The 17,818-nt window shown below is 38.3% G+C and overlaps 2 protein-coding genes across 2 annotated transcripts; one reads left to right on the top strand and one right to left on the bottom strand.

Moving 5' to 3' along the window:
• Positions 1-1,647: 1,647 nt before the first annotated feature.
• PSMA2 (proteasome 20S subunit alpha 2) lies at positions 1,648-12,297 on the bottom strand. Its single transcript, NM_001034662.2, is given in 8 exon segments — positions 1,648-2,473; positions 2,558-2,615; positions 4,088-4,161; positions 5,630-5,711; positions 6,452-6,574; positions 7,925-8,057; positions 8,615-8,691; positions 12,234-12,297. Coding segments are annotated over 8 exon segments (705 nt in total). The 5' UTR covers positions 12,275-12,297; the 3' UTR covers positions 1,648-2,356.
• A 209-nt stretch (positions 12,298-12,506) lies between these two features.
• MRPL32 (mitochondrial ribosomal protein L32) lies at positions 12,507-17,607 on the top strand. Its single transcript, NM_001038679.2, is given in 3 exon segments — positions 12,507-12,643; positions 14,524-14,705; positions 17,166-17,607. Coding segments are annotated over 3 exon segments (567 nt in total). The 5' UTR covers positions 12,507-12,513; the 3' UTR covers positions 17,421-17,607.
• The last annotated feature ends 211 nt before the right edge of the window (positions 17,608-17,818 follow it).

The raw sequence follows: 17,818 nt of genomic DNA, 5'->3' as shown, positions 1-17,818 counted from the left end.
TGGGAAGAGTATCAATTGAAGGACCTGTATGAAGTAATATGACATTAACACAGGACCACTGGACTGGTTTCAAGAAATTAGGATTCTAAACCAAAGGACTTACTAACTCTTCTTGCATGTTCTCAGGCTTGTGTTTCTTTACAACAGGGACTCAGAGCTTGCCTACATTTGTAATAAGGACTGAGAGCAGGCATTTTCAGCCATGAACATAATTGAGCAATAGATGAAGAATCCTCTGATCATACTTATCAGCCCATCAGTGCCCAGTAAATTAGCAGTTGATAAAGATCCGTATTACTTTTCTTCCTGATCCCCCTTTCCTTTTGAACTCCCTCTGACCCCCACACATGTGAGTTTTAAATATGTCTACATTTCACTGCTAATAATTGTTTTGCAAAAACTTGAATTCACAGTTCAGTGAGGAACTAGAAAAGAAAACAAGTGGAAGCAAATGTTCTAAGAGAAGATACAAAAAAAAAGAACCAAAAATGGAAAATGTACATGAGGAGCATTATGACACTTAAAATAAGATTTTAAAAGCTAGAATCCACAGGCTAGAACACTGAAGAGTTTGGAAAAGTGTAGGGATGCATGCAATCGGTTTCTAGACCAAAAACTTTTGAGTTTCCCAAGAACTAGGACAAAAGGGAACAACTTGAGGTCAGTGAAGAGAACAAACTGAGAACCAAGGGAGAAGTGTTCATGGAGAAGCTTCAGTTGAACTGGGCTTTGGACTTAATGGGGCAAGAGGCGGAGATGAGACTCTGGACACAGATGTGCTTCAGCTCATTTTTCCTCCCTTTATTCCATACAATTTATTCTGTTAGCACTCCATAACAACCTCCATGTGCTTTTTGTCCTAAATAAAAATGCCTCTTCCCTTCTTTGAAGAATTTTGGCATTCCTCTGATTTCTTAATGTTGGACATTAGCGAGCCTAAGCAAATTCAACGGAGCTGAAACTAGCTGAAACTTAACCATTAACCTTGCCAGGCCTTTCACTTGCAGAATAGAGGTTAGTCCTGAGAAAACCCTCTGAGATAATTACCATGTGCAGTCACTCAGCCAGTCAAGGAGGAGAGGTGAGACCTAACTCCAAAACTATTCCTTTCGACCACTAAGTTCTCTTTTTAGCATGCTGGATTCATAATGTACTAAGAGCCAACAAGGGGAGGCTGTAATGTTAAATGAAGCTTAAGACAAACGTCTAGAAACAGGTCAAGCTGGCATCTCCCATCTCTCATCATAACACTCCTGCTACGCTAGGGGTTAACGGTGACAGTGGGGAGAACTGGGAATCCTGACAAAAATACTCCAAGATAAGTCTCTTTCCTAAGAAGGCTAAACTTAACCAAATCTTTTGAGATCTTTTGAGCCACATTTAAGTCACAGAAATCCCCATCTCTTTGTTGGTAAGAACAATGACATTCATAAACTATGTTCTGTGAGCAAGACTAATGACAGGATTTCTCTCATCCTACGATGCCTTAAAAAAAAAAGAAAGCTTTAAGTGCTATGCCTTCACATATAATGGAAACAGGGTTCTGATATTCCATGATTAGCTTGCTGTTGGAAGTCTTAATGTGCAGTGAAGGTTCTGATTACAGAGGTTACATGAATGAGGGAAAGACTTAAGCCGTAATTTTGACATTTAAGTATTAGTATTTTATTTCCAGCACTCACGTTCATCCTTGAGTTAGAAAGATCTAGTAGACTCTAGGGGGCTCTTTTGAAATACATTTACGTACTTGTGATGGAAAAATCAACAGGAACTAGCACACCGTTTTTTATGTATCTACATGGTACATCTCCTATAGGAGACTGTTCGGCTTAGCACTCTCGGCAGCTCCAGGGCAATCTCATAGAACATCCTAGGTTTCACTGATCCACACCTAATGGAGCCTGAAATACAGCTATGCTTCCTACCTTGCCTCAGAACCCATGAAAGTCTACAGATTCTCTCAGCTCCAAAAGCAGTGTTTACTGAAATCAGGATCTTGCTTTCCTGAAGCAGACAACATCTGACAGTAAAGAAGATGACAAGGTTTGACTTAACCCAAACTGTGTGAAGACTAAAGACCAATTTCACCATTCTGCTTTTCAATGTCATTTCCAGAAATCAACTGTGATGGAAAGCAGGAAATAACTATGTTAAAATTTACTAACTCCTAAGAAAAGCTGGAAGTTAATTTAAGAGTTTATTATGATTTATAAGTCTCATTTTAAAAACATCAGTCCATCAAACCATGTAGAAATAAGTATGCAAAAAGTCTGCAAAACAAAACATACTTTAAACATGTTTAAGTAGAGAAGTTATCTGAAATTCTGGATTTTCAGTCACTTCATTATTTGCATTATTATGCAATGGCAGCCAAATAATCCTTAACTTCAGTTGGGGTAAGCCTCCTAAATCCGGCTTCGTTGCAGATTCCAACTTCTATATTATCTTCTGTCATCTGCCCTTCAAAGCTTTCCTGATGAAGGAGAGGAAAAGGTCAATTTTCCAAACAGTTAATTATAAAATCACTACAAATCCAATCATTAAATATTGAACTAACCTTTAGGGTTAATATGGCTGTATGAATGGCATCTTCAAGTTCCAGATCTTCATTATATCTAAAGAATTTTTTTTAAGAAAAACAATGACTTATGGCACTATTAAGATGATTCATGACTAAGAAAACACAATGATAGCAACAACATAAGATTTTTTAAACACCTAATAAGACACTCTTAAAAATATTAAGTTACAGATTAATTCTCCTAGTCTCCTCACTGAGCTGTCCCCAAAATAAGAAATTGACAATTATTGGGGGTGCATTCCTGACATCATGAAGAGTGTAACCCTAACACAAGTTTACTTAAGAAATTTCCTTAAGTATAACTATTTTAATATGATCAGTGTGTGGTGGCAATATTATAACAATTTACAAAAATAAAGCCGAGAAATCAAACCTTTAGTAAAGTTTCATAATGTTTCAAAGACTCACCAATAATACTTAAGAGGAAAAAGAAAGTACTTTAAGATCCTAAGATTATTTAAGCTTACCAAGTAATCCCAGGTCTAAGATTTTTAAGTAATCTTAGCATTAATATTATCTGAGAATGTACTGAAAAGGTTCATTTGGTGGTTAAAATCAATTGCAGACTCCTCCCATCCAAAACATAGGACACTTTTTGGTGGGCTACAATAATGCTGAGTCTAGAATACAGCTGGAATTAAGTGCGGGCAGTCTGCTGTGCTGGGCAGGGGCAGATTTTTATGTATCATTCCACTTTTTATCAAGTACATACATCACATCTTTTTTTAATTTTGTTTTTTTAATTTATATCTGGCTGCACTGGGTCTTCGTAGCCGTGCGCGGGCTTTCTCTAGTTGAGGTGAGCAGGCACTACTCTCCTATTGAGGGGCACAGGCTCTAAGGCACACAGACTTCAGGAGTTGTAGCCCATGGGCTTAGTTGCTTTGCAGCATGTGGGATCCCCCCAGACCAGGGATCAAACCTGTGTCCCCTGCATTGGCAGGATTCTTAACCACCGGACCACCAGGGAAACCCCATATGTCACATCTTTAATCTATCATCGACACCAGGTATTTGGGTTCACTATATATATATGTGTGTATATATATATATATTTTTTTTTGGGGGGGGGTAACTGTCAAAATGAAAATGATAGAGGAGCCTGCCAGACTATAGTCCACATGGCCTCAAAGAATCAGTCATGACTGAGTGACTGAGCACACATACCAACTGTTATCATTTAAACCATTTAAAAGTTTTCTTCCCAAATTTTTTACTCCAAATCCAATGGTCTTTTTTTTTGAGATGGTAGAAAAAAATGAAGTTAAAAAAAATAAAAAACATTTAGGAAAACATGAGAATGTAGAAAGAGAAGTCCTTAAGAAATGAATATTACCACTTAATATGTTGAAGGCTGGGGAGCCCAAGTACAGACAAGTAAGTTTGTTCTATCAGTAGCTAGGCTAGAGTCATGCAACAAATTTGTGTATAGATTAATGATATTATTTACAGAGAGCTGAAGACCATAGAGTAAGTGTGGTAATGAATCTAGTTTTACAAATCTACCTTTTCTCAAGGAAAGTTTTCCCATTCACATAGTTCTTTCCCATTGCTGTGGCTTTCCAGGCAAAGTAAGCTCCCTAATCAGGAAAAGAAGAGGGAAAAAAAACAAAAACACACATTTTAAATCATTAATATAATTATTTATGACTCTGACATTTATTTCTCAGTTCCATAATTTGTCTCTAACTTCTAAGGTTTTCAGAATATTTATTGGAATGCAATAAGCTACGTCACAAAATAAATGAATGTGATAAAGAGGCATGAAGAAACTTTTGGAGGTACAGCATCTTGATTGTGCTGATGATTTTCTCAGGTATTTAATACATCAAAACCCCATCAAATAGGTATAATTTACTGTACAAAATTTATGTAAAAAAAAAAGAAATGAGGTTAATTTAGAGCAAATAATCAAAAGTAATATTTTAACTTACTACAATTGAAAGGCTCTAAAAATCCTATCTGACTGAAAAACGGTGACCAGCTCTCCATCATCATTAGTGAACAAACTAAAAAGACACAGCTTTGCACTAAAAATTTTCAAAGGTGTGATATTTTGTAATCCAAAGGTACACGAAAACAGCTACATGTATGACTCATCTACTGAAAAAGTACATATGCACACATATACAGAAATTGAAAGCAACAGACCATATTTTAAAAGAAAACAAGTGACTTTTAGCTATACATAGGGGGAAAGGGCAAAAGATGAAAGCTGGATTCCCATGATGGTGGCTCTTCTACTCTCAGGAAAGGAAGATTAAGAAGACTTGGCATTTAGCTTCAGAAGCTCAGATACGGGGTAACAGACACTGTCAAAGTTCCTCAAATACTTAATTTTTCTGATTTAATTAACAACCTAAATATTTTTGCTTTTTCAGATTACAAAGCTAGAGTATAAGATGTGAGCTGAGTAAACCTGCCATTACCTAATGATCTATAAACTATGAAAGATCAGTTTCTGGTAGTGAATCTTTTCTTCCGGGTCTCCTCACAGCAAACATGAGTGACAGACGTGAGACACACGTGGAGGAGTGGTGCCTTCTCCAGACACCTGCCAACCCAGACACCAATCTTCTGCTTTATAGCAGACGACTCACTCATTTTGCAAAACATCAAAGTCATGACAGTAACATCAATATTTGTGCAGAAGAGTCACTTCAAGTCAACCCCAAGATTAAACTAATGGCAAAGGGCACTGCCCACTCCCAGAAAGGTTTTAACTGAATTTAAAATTAAAATTAGTTTTAATCATAATTTTTAAAAGAATTCCACAGATTTACAGAGATTTGATAACTACTTCAACAAATCATTCTAAGTATGTGAAGTTAATCAGCATGCCAGAAGAACAGAGGGCAGAACCAAAGGAGGTTCCTTATCAGAAGATGAAGTTATCAACATTTTAAATGTACAAGTGAACATGTATTACTTCTAAAGCCCAAATGGAAGAGAAAATACTCTAATTTGTAAGGTTTTTATGGCTTCTATTTTTATTAGATATTCAAAGAGCACTTTAACAAATCCCTCAAGTACATCTATGGTACTTACAGATGGATCTGACTGAAATAAATATGGCCGTCCCTCATTCCAACCACAAATAAGTAAAGAAACTCCAAATGGGCGAACACCACTGAACAAAGAGAGATGAAAATTACTTGGCACCTTCATGGTGTTAAGTCAACTTAATGTAAGAAGTTATTAATACTCTCAAGCAAAGCAAGGTATCAGGTAACCGAATTAGACTTCTAAGTTCCTTAAAAAGCATTTAACATCTTTCTAAACAAATCAATTCAAAATGAATTTTCTTTATGGTACTGAGGAACAACAGTCAAATCATTTTGGTAAATAGACTGATACAAATATTGAGGTTAATAAGTGTGGGTAACACTTCATGTCCTAATAAAATAACAGATTTCACCAAATGCAGCTTTTCCACTGGTTTTACATATCAGCAATTACTTCATCATTTTCACACCCAAACTCAAGAACACTGGAATTAAAATGAATACAGATGTGTCAGTTACTGCTTTCATCAAGTGCTTACAATCATTTCCAGCTAGAAGATAAATCTGGAAGCAGCAATGACTGCCTGCCCATAAAGAAATGTTTTAATCACTGTCAAAAGGACTTTATCTAGAAGCTACTTTCTGCTGTTACATGAACAGCAATAAAACATTCCCGCTTTCTCTTTAAGAAAATATTTCAGGTCCAGTTAAGATCAGAACTATTCATTCATAGTGGTTTTCTTCACTGATTAAGGAAATACAGGAATACTAAGTCCTCTTTTTTTTTTTCTAAAATATATCTACTTTTACAAAGATGATTTTTTTTTCCCTAATTTATGACACATTTCAAATAAAATCAACTTACCCTGACTGGGTGTATTCCTGCATCACAGAAGCTACTCTCTGGACCAGCTGAGCTGTGGGAATAGGTTCTTGGTAAACGAGATAGTACTGTTGAGCTAGTTTTCGAGCTCTGTGCACAAGTACCCTGAACAACAGAAAAGAAATAAGACTTAATTCAAATTCAGATGCTTTACATCCTCAAGACTCAGTCACATTCTACAGGCATACAACTATAGCACAAGTTTGACATGCATCTCTTTAACAGTAGCTCTCAACTATAAACCAGTCTTGTTCTTACATCCAATTACAGTTAACTTACAAGAAAATATCAGAGTGTCGCTGAAGAGCTAAACTACAGGAAATGGACAAGAATAAGACAAAAGGAAAACTATGGACTAAGGGTATCAATCAGTTTAACAGACACAGCTTTAGTGCACAGGAGAGCTTTATCTCCTGTCACAGCATCTTCAAGAGTATGCCCCTGTTACCCCAAGAGAAGGTACCTTAGCATTTTATATCTCACTCCAGGCAATACACTAATATGCACACGCATGAACACACATACACACGTGTTAAGGCATCTCACTTTGCCTCAATCGTGTCCATGGACTGAACCTCAAAAAGTACCATGAAACTGTTTATAATGTAAAAAATGTAAAATTTGTCAAAAGTATAACAATTAAATATATTGGCAAGACAAGCAGGATTTACCTCTACCTGCTCATGTGCTACTGATCTGAGCTCCACACATTATCCCTCTGAGCAAGACTCCTGCCATGTCTGTTGATCCTGTGAGTGGTAGTGCACTGCAGCCTCTCCCCTGCAGCAGCAACAGGTTCCACTACAGTGAAGTCCAAGCATATGTCGGTGAACCTAGTGCTGTTGCCGACTCATGAAAGTGAAATTTTGGCTCTACCTATCTTGTTCCACATAATCAATAACCAAGTAATAATAATCCTTTCAATTGTTAAATGACAAACATAGAAAACTGTCAATCTCTTTAAAGTTGCTGGTACCCTAATGGAACCAGATTACTCTCTTCCTGTGAATATTAAAGAAGAGACTACATAAACGTCTGGATCCTAACTGGCTGTCATAGTCTACAACTTCCAGTGGCCTTTTTGAGAATTTTGTCCTTTTGCTAAAAACAGAAACAAATACAGTGAAGTTAACTCTGGATAGTATGCTTTCTTTTGCTGTTTGGTAAACTTTTTAAAAATACAGTTTATTATAACATGTATTGCTGAGGCCTTGGATGGTAGAAGAGAACAGAGGTGACGGGGTAAGTACTGTATCCATCTCTTCTTTTAACAAGTGAATTCTTCACCTTCAAGTAACCCCTAGTCTGCCTCATACTGGCAACTAACTTAACTTCAGCTGCTGTTGTTCAACTAAGCAAAAAACAAGAAGGTAGGCGATTAAAGGAAAACATCCCTTGGTTTTTCTTCCCAAAGTATCGATTACAAGGCATTCATGTGATGGTTATACAAGATACCTGTAATCTGGGCCCATGCCACTATACACCAAACCTATGTGCTTGGTGATTGGTTCCACTTTGTGGACACTTCGCTCATCATACAGAATGGATTTCTGTTTCTTCTCAGTTGCCAAGACCACGCCATTTGCAGCTTAAAAAAAAGAAAAGCGACTTGAATGTTTAATCATTTAAACACTCTGTTTTAACAGTTTTCTAATTACAGAAGCATTTCAGCCAAACTCCTTTATTTTCTTATTTATAAAACCTTTTCTTCTGAGTTTCTACATTAGAATCACCAAAGGAATGGTAAATCAGCTTTCCCTCAATGGTCATCTGTATTGCACAAGAAATCCCTGAGTTAAAGGTATTATGCAACTTTTCCTAAAGTATTCTAGGACACCTTAGAGTACATAAGTTTTAAAATTATGGAATTCTGCCTACTTGGCCTACTGTTCTTGTAATTTGAAACATAAAAACCAATGATACATTTTTGTAAGGTATCCTTAAATTTTACAATTAACCTTTTCTAAGTTAAAAAATTTAATCATCTTCTTTGGCTTATTCTTTAAACATCAAAATACTGTAGATTAACAAAAGAACTGTTAAAAATTATGCTGCCACAACTATTTATTTTACATTAATGGCCTATTAATCCCCAAAGAGCATTACAACTAATAGGAATCTGAAGTGAACGAAGCATTTAATTACCTTTAATTCCCACTGAAGGAGCTCCTCCAGCTACAGCAGCCAAAGCATATTCTATCTGGACAAGTTTACCAGACGGGCTTAAAAACAAACAAAGGTATTGCTAAATTTCACATTCTCAAATATTTATTATAGGAGCATGTCTGACAAAAGGGCAGGCAAATAGGCCAAATCCACTAATCAAGCACCAAGGAGTAGAAGGGCTTTGAAAATTTATCAGAAGTTATATAGAAACCAAATTTATTAGGTGATTTGAACATATTCATAATGAAACACTAATCTCTCTCCTTTGGTTGATTTTTCTTGTCTGCCATTTAAAGCAGCATCATTATTCTTTCCTTTCACCACTCACCAATAGTTTTCTCATCTGTAAAATGGGGATAATAGTGTTACCTAGTTCAAAGGTTGTTGTGAAGATTAAATGATGCCTTTTGTTCCTGGCACAAAATTAGCACTAAGTAAACACCAAATAGTACTGTTATTAAGAACATGTATGTGTCTGTTAAATACCAAATAACAGCATATATTCCATGTGGGTGGAGTTTAACATTTTATAATGTAGACATGACCTAACACGTAAGATCTAGATGTCAGTCACAACAAAATACAACAACAAAAAAACTATTTCAAGATGCTGTGAGCTGGTTATACTTAACATATCTGGTTCCATTGAGTTTGACAGTCAAATGCTAGGTCCAAACTGGCTTTTTAGGTCATATATTATTTCAGTCTAGTTGTTGAGTGTTAGAACAAATTACCATAAACATCACCAATCTTTCTATTTGATTGATAAAGTCTTTGAATGAAAATAATTTGTCCAAAGTGAGACACAAGCTAGGTCCACATATCCAGTCTACTACTGAAAAGATAATCTTCAGAAGGTCATTTGTTTCATCTTCATAAAATTATAGATACTGTCACTCAAGTCTCAACACAACCATGCCATCGCTCTCCAGAGAACATGACTACCCTTAGAATTCAAAAAACCCCTCTGACAAGACAATCCGTTTGCAATGCACTTCACCACTGTCTGGTGAACTCCTTCCAAGTCATTCTCCAATCCTTAGTAGAAGTGTCATTTTCTCAAGGAAAGCTGCCCTGACCACCCAGACTAGGCTGAATCCCACACCCTCACACCTAAGTGTCCCATGCTTCCTCTCTGGCTCAGAGTCATCACACTTGAATTATTTTGTAACATTCACAAAGTGTAAGCTCTGTTCAATCAATACACCAAGACATAACCTATGACCAGGTTCATCTGACTGACAGACAGACATACATCCACACCTATTTAAGGAATAAACCTAGAGGCAGCAGTCTAAAGACTGTTAAATGACAAAATTAGCTGATTTGAGCAGTGCAATTCCAAAGCCCCAGGATCTCTATCAGGGATAACTGAAATAGCCCTCCAACTAGTCTTCTTATTTTCCACTCTTACTTCCATTCCCTGATCCGGAGTTACTTTTGTATCATAACATCTTCCACTTAAATCCTTTAATTTTTTTATTCACTTAACAATAAAAGCTCCTTACTCTGGCCTACAGGGCCCTGCAAGATTGGTCCAGACCCAGGATAACTCCCTGCTCACTATACTCTAACACATTGGACTTCTATCAATTCAGTCTCTCTCAACTTCAGCACTTTCAAACATGCTTTTCCCTGTCTGCAACTCTCCCTACCTCTAAATTTTCAAATAGTTGGCTCCCTTTCATCTTCCAGTCCCCCGGAACAACGCCCAAGCATTGGTCTTTCCTGACCACCCAATCTAAAGTTACATTCCTTCTTTCGCCCTCTCTTAATAAAAATTCCTGAGTAAAGGAAAAATATTCTTCAGAGTGTATGAGTAGGCACCCGTTTGTTTACCCACTGATTGTCAATGAAGTGAAAGTTAAAGTCGCTCAGTCCTGTCTGACTCTTCGCAACCCCATAGACTATATAGTCCATGGAATTCTCCAGGCCAGAATACTGGAGTAGGTAGCTTTTCCTTTCTCCAGGGGATCTTCCCAACCCAACCCAGTCTCCCGCATTGCAGGCAGATTCTTTACCAGCTGAGCCACAAGGGAAGCCCAAGAATACTGGAATGGGTAACCTATCCCTTCTCCAGCGAATCCTCCTGACCCAGGAATTGAACCGAGGGGTCTCCTGCGTTGCAGAAGGATTCTTTACCAGCTGAGCTATGAGGGAAGCCTACTGGTTGTCAATATCCCCAACTAAATGTTATCCTCAGGAACACCTTTTCATCCTATAGTATAGTCTCTTATCACGTCTACCATTAATAATTCTGATTACAACAGGCAAGAAACAATTTTTAAAATCCAAAACAGAATTGCACCATCATATTAAAAACAAAAAAAAGTGTGTTTAAACAAGGAAATTTACTATAGAAAGATTCAGTCCCTGATAACATATGGTTGCTTCATGTTTCAGCTAGGATTAGGATAACACTTTCTTAAAGGTCCAGGTTTTGTCTCCGAATACGAACAGTAGCGACCTGTCAAACTTTGTTTCCTGTCATTGTATATGAGATCTTTTTTTTAAAAGATAAATATTCTAGTATTTTAAGAAGACATTACACAGTAATGCAAAGTGTATTAATTTTGTCGTCAGAAAGAACCCAGTTTAAATATTAACCTATGACCAGGGAGGAGTTATTGAATTTGAGTTGTGGTCAGCTCATCTCTAAGATGTTTAGAAAACATGTATCACACAGGGTAGCCTACAGAGATGGAGTAAGCTCCACCCACACAGAAAGTACTCAACAAGTTAGATGCAGCCTGTCTTTAGCTGTCAGATAATATTTTTAATTAAATAGGCCATTACTGATCTGTAGGAAAATGGCAAAATTGAATCCTTCTCCCGTCAGTAAAGCCTTTGGTGACGGTTTTCTTACACCGGGAACGATGATAGTGCATCTCTGATTTATTTTGAAAAATATGCTTACATAAATATTCTAAAGTTTAAAAGCCTACAATCTTTCTTTAAATAAACATATCCCCTTTCAAAAATAACAGCCCCAAAGCAAATACAGCCTATTTTGGAGCACACAAAGACAACGGGCTAGAAACATTACCACTTTCACTTTCAGTTCTTAAGCTTCCGGTAGGGGCACCGAAGAAATCGAAAGCGGGAAAAGGTTTCCAAAGACATCAGCGCCAAATGGAAGCTAAGACTAGAACTGAACTGTAAAGTTGGGTCTTTCCAAGCAAAAGGAACCCCACAGAGCTGACCAAGATTCCGACCTCCAGAAGCTCCTGAATCAGGCCTACTTGAGTCAGGAAGGAAATCTTTTGAGTTCTGGACAGGAAACCTGGAAGCAGCTCATTCAAAATTGCCTTTTTCTCTAGTTCCAAAGCGAAAGAAAATCCCTGGGTGAGGGCCTCAACTTCCCACAGCGCCTAGATCTCCCAGGATACCCCGACTCGCGTTCCCACGGTCCCCAGGCACCAATGCTCCCCAGGCCGCGGGAAGGCCCCGCAAATGACTTGGCAAACTCGCATTTACACCCCCATTTCCTACTAGGCCCTCAGGAAGAGCCAAGTCAGAGACCAGGAAGATAAAAACCTGGTCGGCAGAGCTCCTGCTACCTCGGTTACGTGGAAGACCTCGGGAGTCCCTTCCATACCTGAATGTAGTCAGCGAAAAGCTGTAACCACGCTCCGCCATCTTTACCCGAAAACCCAACGCACATCCGCGCACATGCGCACTGAGGCCAGTTTCGTTTCTTTTCCCCGCCCCGGGCGTTCCTTTCTAGATTTCTGATTGGAGGAAAGGCAGAGCCGCTCCAGAAGCATGCTGGGAGTTATAGTTCCAGGTGCGCGTTTGCCGAATTCTGTGTCTATGCGCATGCTCAAGGAAGGGGCGGGACCCAGAGGCCTGATGGGAGTGGCTTTCGGCCGAGAAACATGGCGCCCACCATGCTGGTGCTGCTTGTTCCGCCGTTTCCCGTAGCCCGAGGACTTCTCCGGAACTGTTGGAAGCAGCTGCAGGGGAAACTTCTGCAGAGCCGACCAGGTTTTTCCAGTCCTCCATGGGGTACGTAAAGAAGGCCTCTGTGGAGAAGGGTTTGGACTGGGGACCCCAGGCAGCGTGGTGAATTCTACTTGTATTTAGCCTACTCCGGTGTTCTGATGTTTGGCAGCGTGTAGGGGTCGTTGTCCGGACATTCACTTACTTAAGAACAAAGACAGCAGTTTTTGCTCCCCAGTCCCCTGTAAAAAGGAAAAGAAACGTCCTCTGACTGTCCCATCCCTACAGAGAATGTAACCGAAGTGCATTTACTTAGCATCAAGGGACACCGCTCTCTAGATCTTCTTACCTTTTCTTTCCTGTCCAGTCCACCACCTAAAGCAGTTTGCCTTCTGTAGCATTTGAGCTGTATCAGTTGACTCTTGATCCTCTATTTCCCCTGAGAACTAATTTTAAATGGAAATATCTTGGGTGTTAAAATTGTCGTTGCTTTGACATTTTACATTCTACTCGATTTCGAAGTTATCCCGAACATAATAATGATAATACTCAGGAGAGCCCACTAAATGTCAAGTGAAGTGAAGTGAAGTCTCTCAGTCGTGTCCGACTCTTTGCGACCCCATGGACCTGCGTCCATGATATTTTCCAGACAAGAATACTGGAGTGGGTTGCCATTTCCTTCTCCAGGGGATCTTCCCGACTCAGGGATCGAACCCGGGTCTCCCGCATTGTAGGCAGACGCTTTTACCGTCTCAGCCACCAGAAATGTCCCACTGAATATCAAAGTCAAAATATATTTTGTAAGATAAACTCCACTACTATCCCTTTAGGTGTCTCCACTTTTCAGCTGAAGAACTAGACTCAGAAAGGCCCCAAGGTCACACAGACCTTCCAGAGCCTGTGCTGTTAACCACTGGTCTGTGCTTAGCAATACTTTCAGATATATTGAAAAGGAGTATCAGTTGTTAAGTGTTAAACAGCGTTGTATATTTTTAAGAGTTCCTAAAATCAAAAGAAATATTACAGGCCTGAGGAATATAGCAAGGAGAGGGTAAAGAAATCTTTTTTTTAGTTTTATTTTTAATTGAAGGATAATTACTTTACAATACTGTGTTGGTTTCTGCCATGCATCAACATGAATTGGCCATACATACACATACGGTATACATAAGCATAGCCATAGGTATACATATGTCCCCTCCCTCTTGAACTTCCCTCCCACCTCGCACTAATTTTTATAAACAGTTTAGAAAAACAAAAGTGAAACGTTGGTAGTCACAAGAGTAAATTAGTATCCTAGAAAGAGTGATGAGTTCGTTCTTTTCCTTACTTTCCTTAGGGAACAAGACTAAATATTACGAGAACTAAGTGTCTTAAAGGGCCTATCAGGTTATATGACTGAGGAGCTAACTCAATTTGAATATAGTAAAAAAAAAAAAAAAAAGACAATCAGCATTTATATCTGTGCTGGTAGGAAGTGGATTTTGAAAGCCTCAAGCTTAAGATTTACTTGTAACTAGGTACTGCCCATCAAGTAGAATGTGGACAATTGAGTGAATTTTTTTTTTTTTTTGCCTTGGTTTGTTTAAATTTGGTGCCTCTCACATTTTTATTCATGTTTACTACTAAACTCCTGAGTTCTGTATTTTAAGATGAGAAACTTCTGGTAGAATTTCACTGATTCATTTAAGCAAGTGCCATTAAGAAATATTCTGTTCTAAAATTATTTCAGGTATGAACTTTAAGTCTATTTTAATAGCTACTAAGGTTTCCTGTTAAATGTCTATTGAATGTAATGTTTTAAGTTACATAGGCCTGCTGATACATTACTTTTGATTGTTAAAGAGAATGATACTTGGAAACGGTGATTGTTAACGAGAATGATACTTGGAAACGGTCATTTCAGAGCTAGAAACCATTCTGTATCTCCATGGTTTATTTTGTAGGACCAGCGTTAGCGGTCCAAGGTCCAGCTATATTTTCAGAACCAACAAATGATACCAGTGGAAGTACGGAGACGTCCAGCCTTTTGGATAGTATATTTTGGATGGCAGCTCCTAAAAACAGGCGCAGCATTGAAGTGAACCGGTGTAGGAGAAGAAACCCTCATAAGCTTATTAAAGTTAAGGTAATATGGTGATTTTTGTGGGCGTACTTTTTCTCATGTCCACCACTGCATAATCTCTTGATATTGTTCATATAATCTATGAGTAAGTTATTTTTAGATCCTATATGTCTACCTTTCCCTGGTCTAAATAAATACAATATTCTTGTTATATATGTATGCATCTACTGTTCTGTAGGCTAAATACTCAGAACACAGTCAAGGAGGGAGTTCAGAGTCTGGACAGAGGACTGGGTTATAAAGAGTCTATGACTTTTGTATTGTGAGTTGTGCCAGTCCTGAGCTGTGTGATTTTGAACTATATGTAAATAAACATTTTAACTATTGCAGAGCCTGAAATTAAAGTCAGAAGCAGTAAATCTATTTGATACGGGGTTTTATTAACCCTGACAGATTTATTCTCTTCTTTTCCTGAGTCCAATGAGATACTGTGAAGTAAAATCCTTAGATAAGTAGTAAAAATAGCTAATAAGTACCTATGATATATCTAAGTGCTTTACATGAATTATATTTTCAGAACAGCTCTCTGAAGTAAATATTGTTTTGCTCAGTTTTAGGATGAAGAAACTGAGACAAAAAAAATTCACTTATGATCCCAAACTTAAGTGGTAGAACCAGCATTTGAGCCCTGGTAGTGTCCTATTGAAGTCCTGTTCTCTTGAAACTTTTTTTGTGTATGTTCCTATCCTTCCTAAGTCACTTCAGTTGTGTCTGACTCTGTGCGACCCCATAGACGGCAGCCCACCAGGCTCCGCTGTCCCTGGGATTCTCCAGGCAAGAACACTGGAGTGGGTTGCCATTTCCTTCTCCAATGCATGAAAGTGAAAAGTCAAAGTGAAGTCGCTCAGTCGTGTCCAACCCTCAGCGACCCCATGGACTGCAGCCTACCAGGCTCTTCCGTCCATGGGATTTTCCAAGCAAGAGTACTGGAGTGGTGTGCCACTGCTTTCTCGGTTCCTATCCTTGGACAATTCTAAATCTCAGTGCTCCTTCTCCGTCTCTCCACACACCAGCACCCATCCACCATCTCCCTTGGGTACACTTTCTTCATTGATCTAGTAACAAAAACTATAGTGTTTATTATCTTTGATTTATTAATTTATGGTTTTAACAGCCATGATTTGAGTTCATGTTTATTCCATGGCGTTCCCCAGGGCAGTGCAGGTGGAACTCAAGGACAGAAAATTGACTTCCATAAGCCTCCACATTCAGTATTAAAACAGACCCTTAGAACATAAGCTCAAAAGTATTACTGAGTCATGGTTGGGACCACAGTTAAAATGTGGAACTGTAAAATAATTAATTTAGACAGTTTTCTGTTAATATATAATTTGTTATGCTGAGGGCTTTGTTAGGAAAAGAGCACTTACTGACCATGAGTATTTTTTCAATTCCTCGAGTTGAATGTACAATCCAGTTTTCCACGTATTGGAGTAAGATGAGAAGTCGGTGGGTCAAATGATTTTCAAGGTTCTTTGTTTCTTTTAGGGTTTTCCTGGTAGCTTAGAAAGACTCTGCCTGCAATGCTGGAGACCCAGGTTTGATCTTCCCTGGGTTGGGAAGATCCCCTGGAGAAGGGAATGGCAACCCACTCCAGTATTTTTGCCTGGAAAACCCCACGGGCAGAGGAGCCTGGCAAGCTACAGTCCATGGGATCACAAAGGGTTGGCCATGACTGAGAGACTAACACTTGTTTCTTTTAGAAAATGAAGTTCTTGTTGTCATCTGCCTCGTAAATGTTTGTATGTTAGTCTTCAGACATGTTTAGAGTTTCTTTGATGTTCCTGTTTACTATTTGTCTTTATATTTCAAATCTACCTTTAGAATCCATTGAAAGGACTTCTTTAGAGGTTAGAATTGTCTTATTAAAATTGGATAGATGTATAAAAACTCATTAAAATACCCTCAAATTGTAATATATCAAGAGTTTTACATTAAGAAATAATCAGTGTTCATTTATAGGAAGAAAAATCACACCCCATACCAATTATACATCATAAGGAATTTGAATTGCACTGTGATGATCAGGGGAAGCCCACTTGTAAAGTGTTTGTCATCTTGTTCTTCCCAGGATTGATTGAAAGGAAGAGTGAATTCCCTTTGCCTTGGGCTCTTAGTTAAGATGCTGGCCGTGTGGATCACCCATGGGCTCCTTACCAGATGTTTAGTTTTTGAGGCTGGGGGAATGGAGTACCATTTCACATAGTAAGACTGTTGTATTTAAGTAAAAATGTACCAGATTCAAAGTTGGTAAACCTGGATTCTACTTCCAGTTTTCCTGGAATTCAAATTGATTAATTCAAATCAATATGTGTCCTTAGTTTCCTGATTAAAATGAGGTTGAACTGGGTACTCTGTGACCTTGTGCAGGATGAACATTTCCAAAGAAGTTTAAATATAAGCCTCATCCTTGATGATGTGTGCATTTTGTTGCCTCTCATTAAATTTTCTTTCTTTTTAAAGAACAATATAGACTTTTGTCCTGAGTGTGGTCACCTGAAACAGAAACATGTCCTCTGTGGCTATTGCTATGAGAAGGTGCGCAAGGAAACGGCAGAAATCAGAAGACAGATAGGGAAGCAAGAGGGGGGCCCTTTCAAGGCTCCTACTGTGGAGACTGTGGTGCTGTACTCGGGGGAGACACCCTCTGAGCACGATCAAGGCAAGAGGATCATTGAGCGAGAGAGGAAGCGGCCATCCTGGTTCACCCAGAATTGACATCAAACATGTTTCAAGAAGATAGCTTCACATAAGACCTTTCTCCTGAAAAAAGAATATTCTTTGCTTTTACATTGGTTGTGTGCTTATTTTTAAATTATTGATGTAGCTTCAAACATCCTTTATAAGCAGTTAGTTTTTTGCAGGTAATTTGCATCAGGAGTAAAGTCTAAATGTTTCTGCAAAGGTTCAGTGGATTTCTGTCTGTTTCTATTATACAGTGACGTTTCAGTAAAGATAACATTTTCAGGTCAGAGAGATAAAACATAATTTAAAATTCATAGCCAAAATTAGGAATCTGGGTTCTAATTTTATTTATTTGCGTCTGGTTTTTCTTACTCAAAAATACTTACATGTATGCTTTTATTTAAGTAACACCTGAAAATAGGTTATGTAAA

This window comes from Bos taurus, chromosome 4 (assembly GCF_002263795.3).
Source record: "Bos taurus isolate L1 Dominette 01449 registration number 42190680 breed Hereford chromosome 4, ARS-UCD2.0, whole genome shotgun sequence".
Classification (NCBI taxonomy): Eukaryota; Metazoa; Chordata; class Mammalia; order Artiodactyla; family Bovidae; genus Bos; species Bos taurus.
The sequence above is the reverse complement of the archived record's forward strand: the minus strand, read 5'-3'. Positions and strand labels throughout refer to the sequence as shown.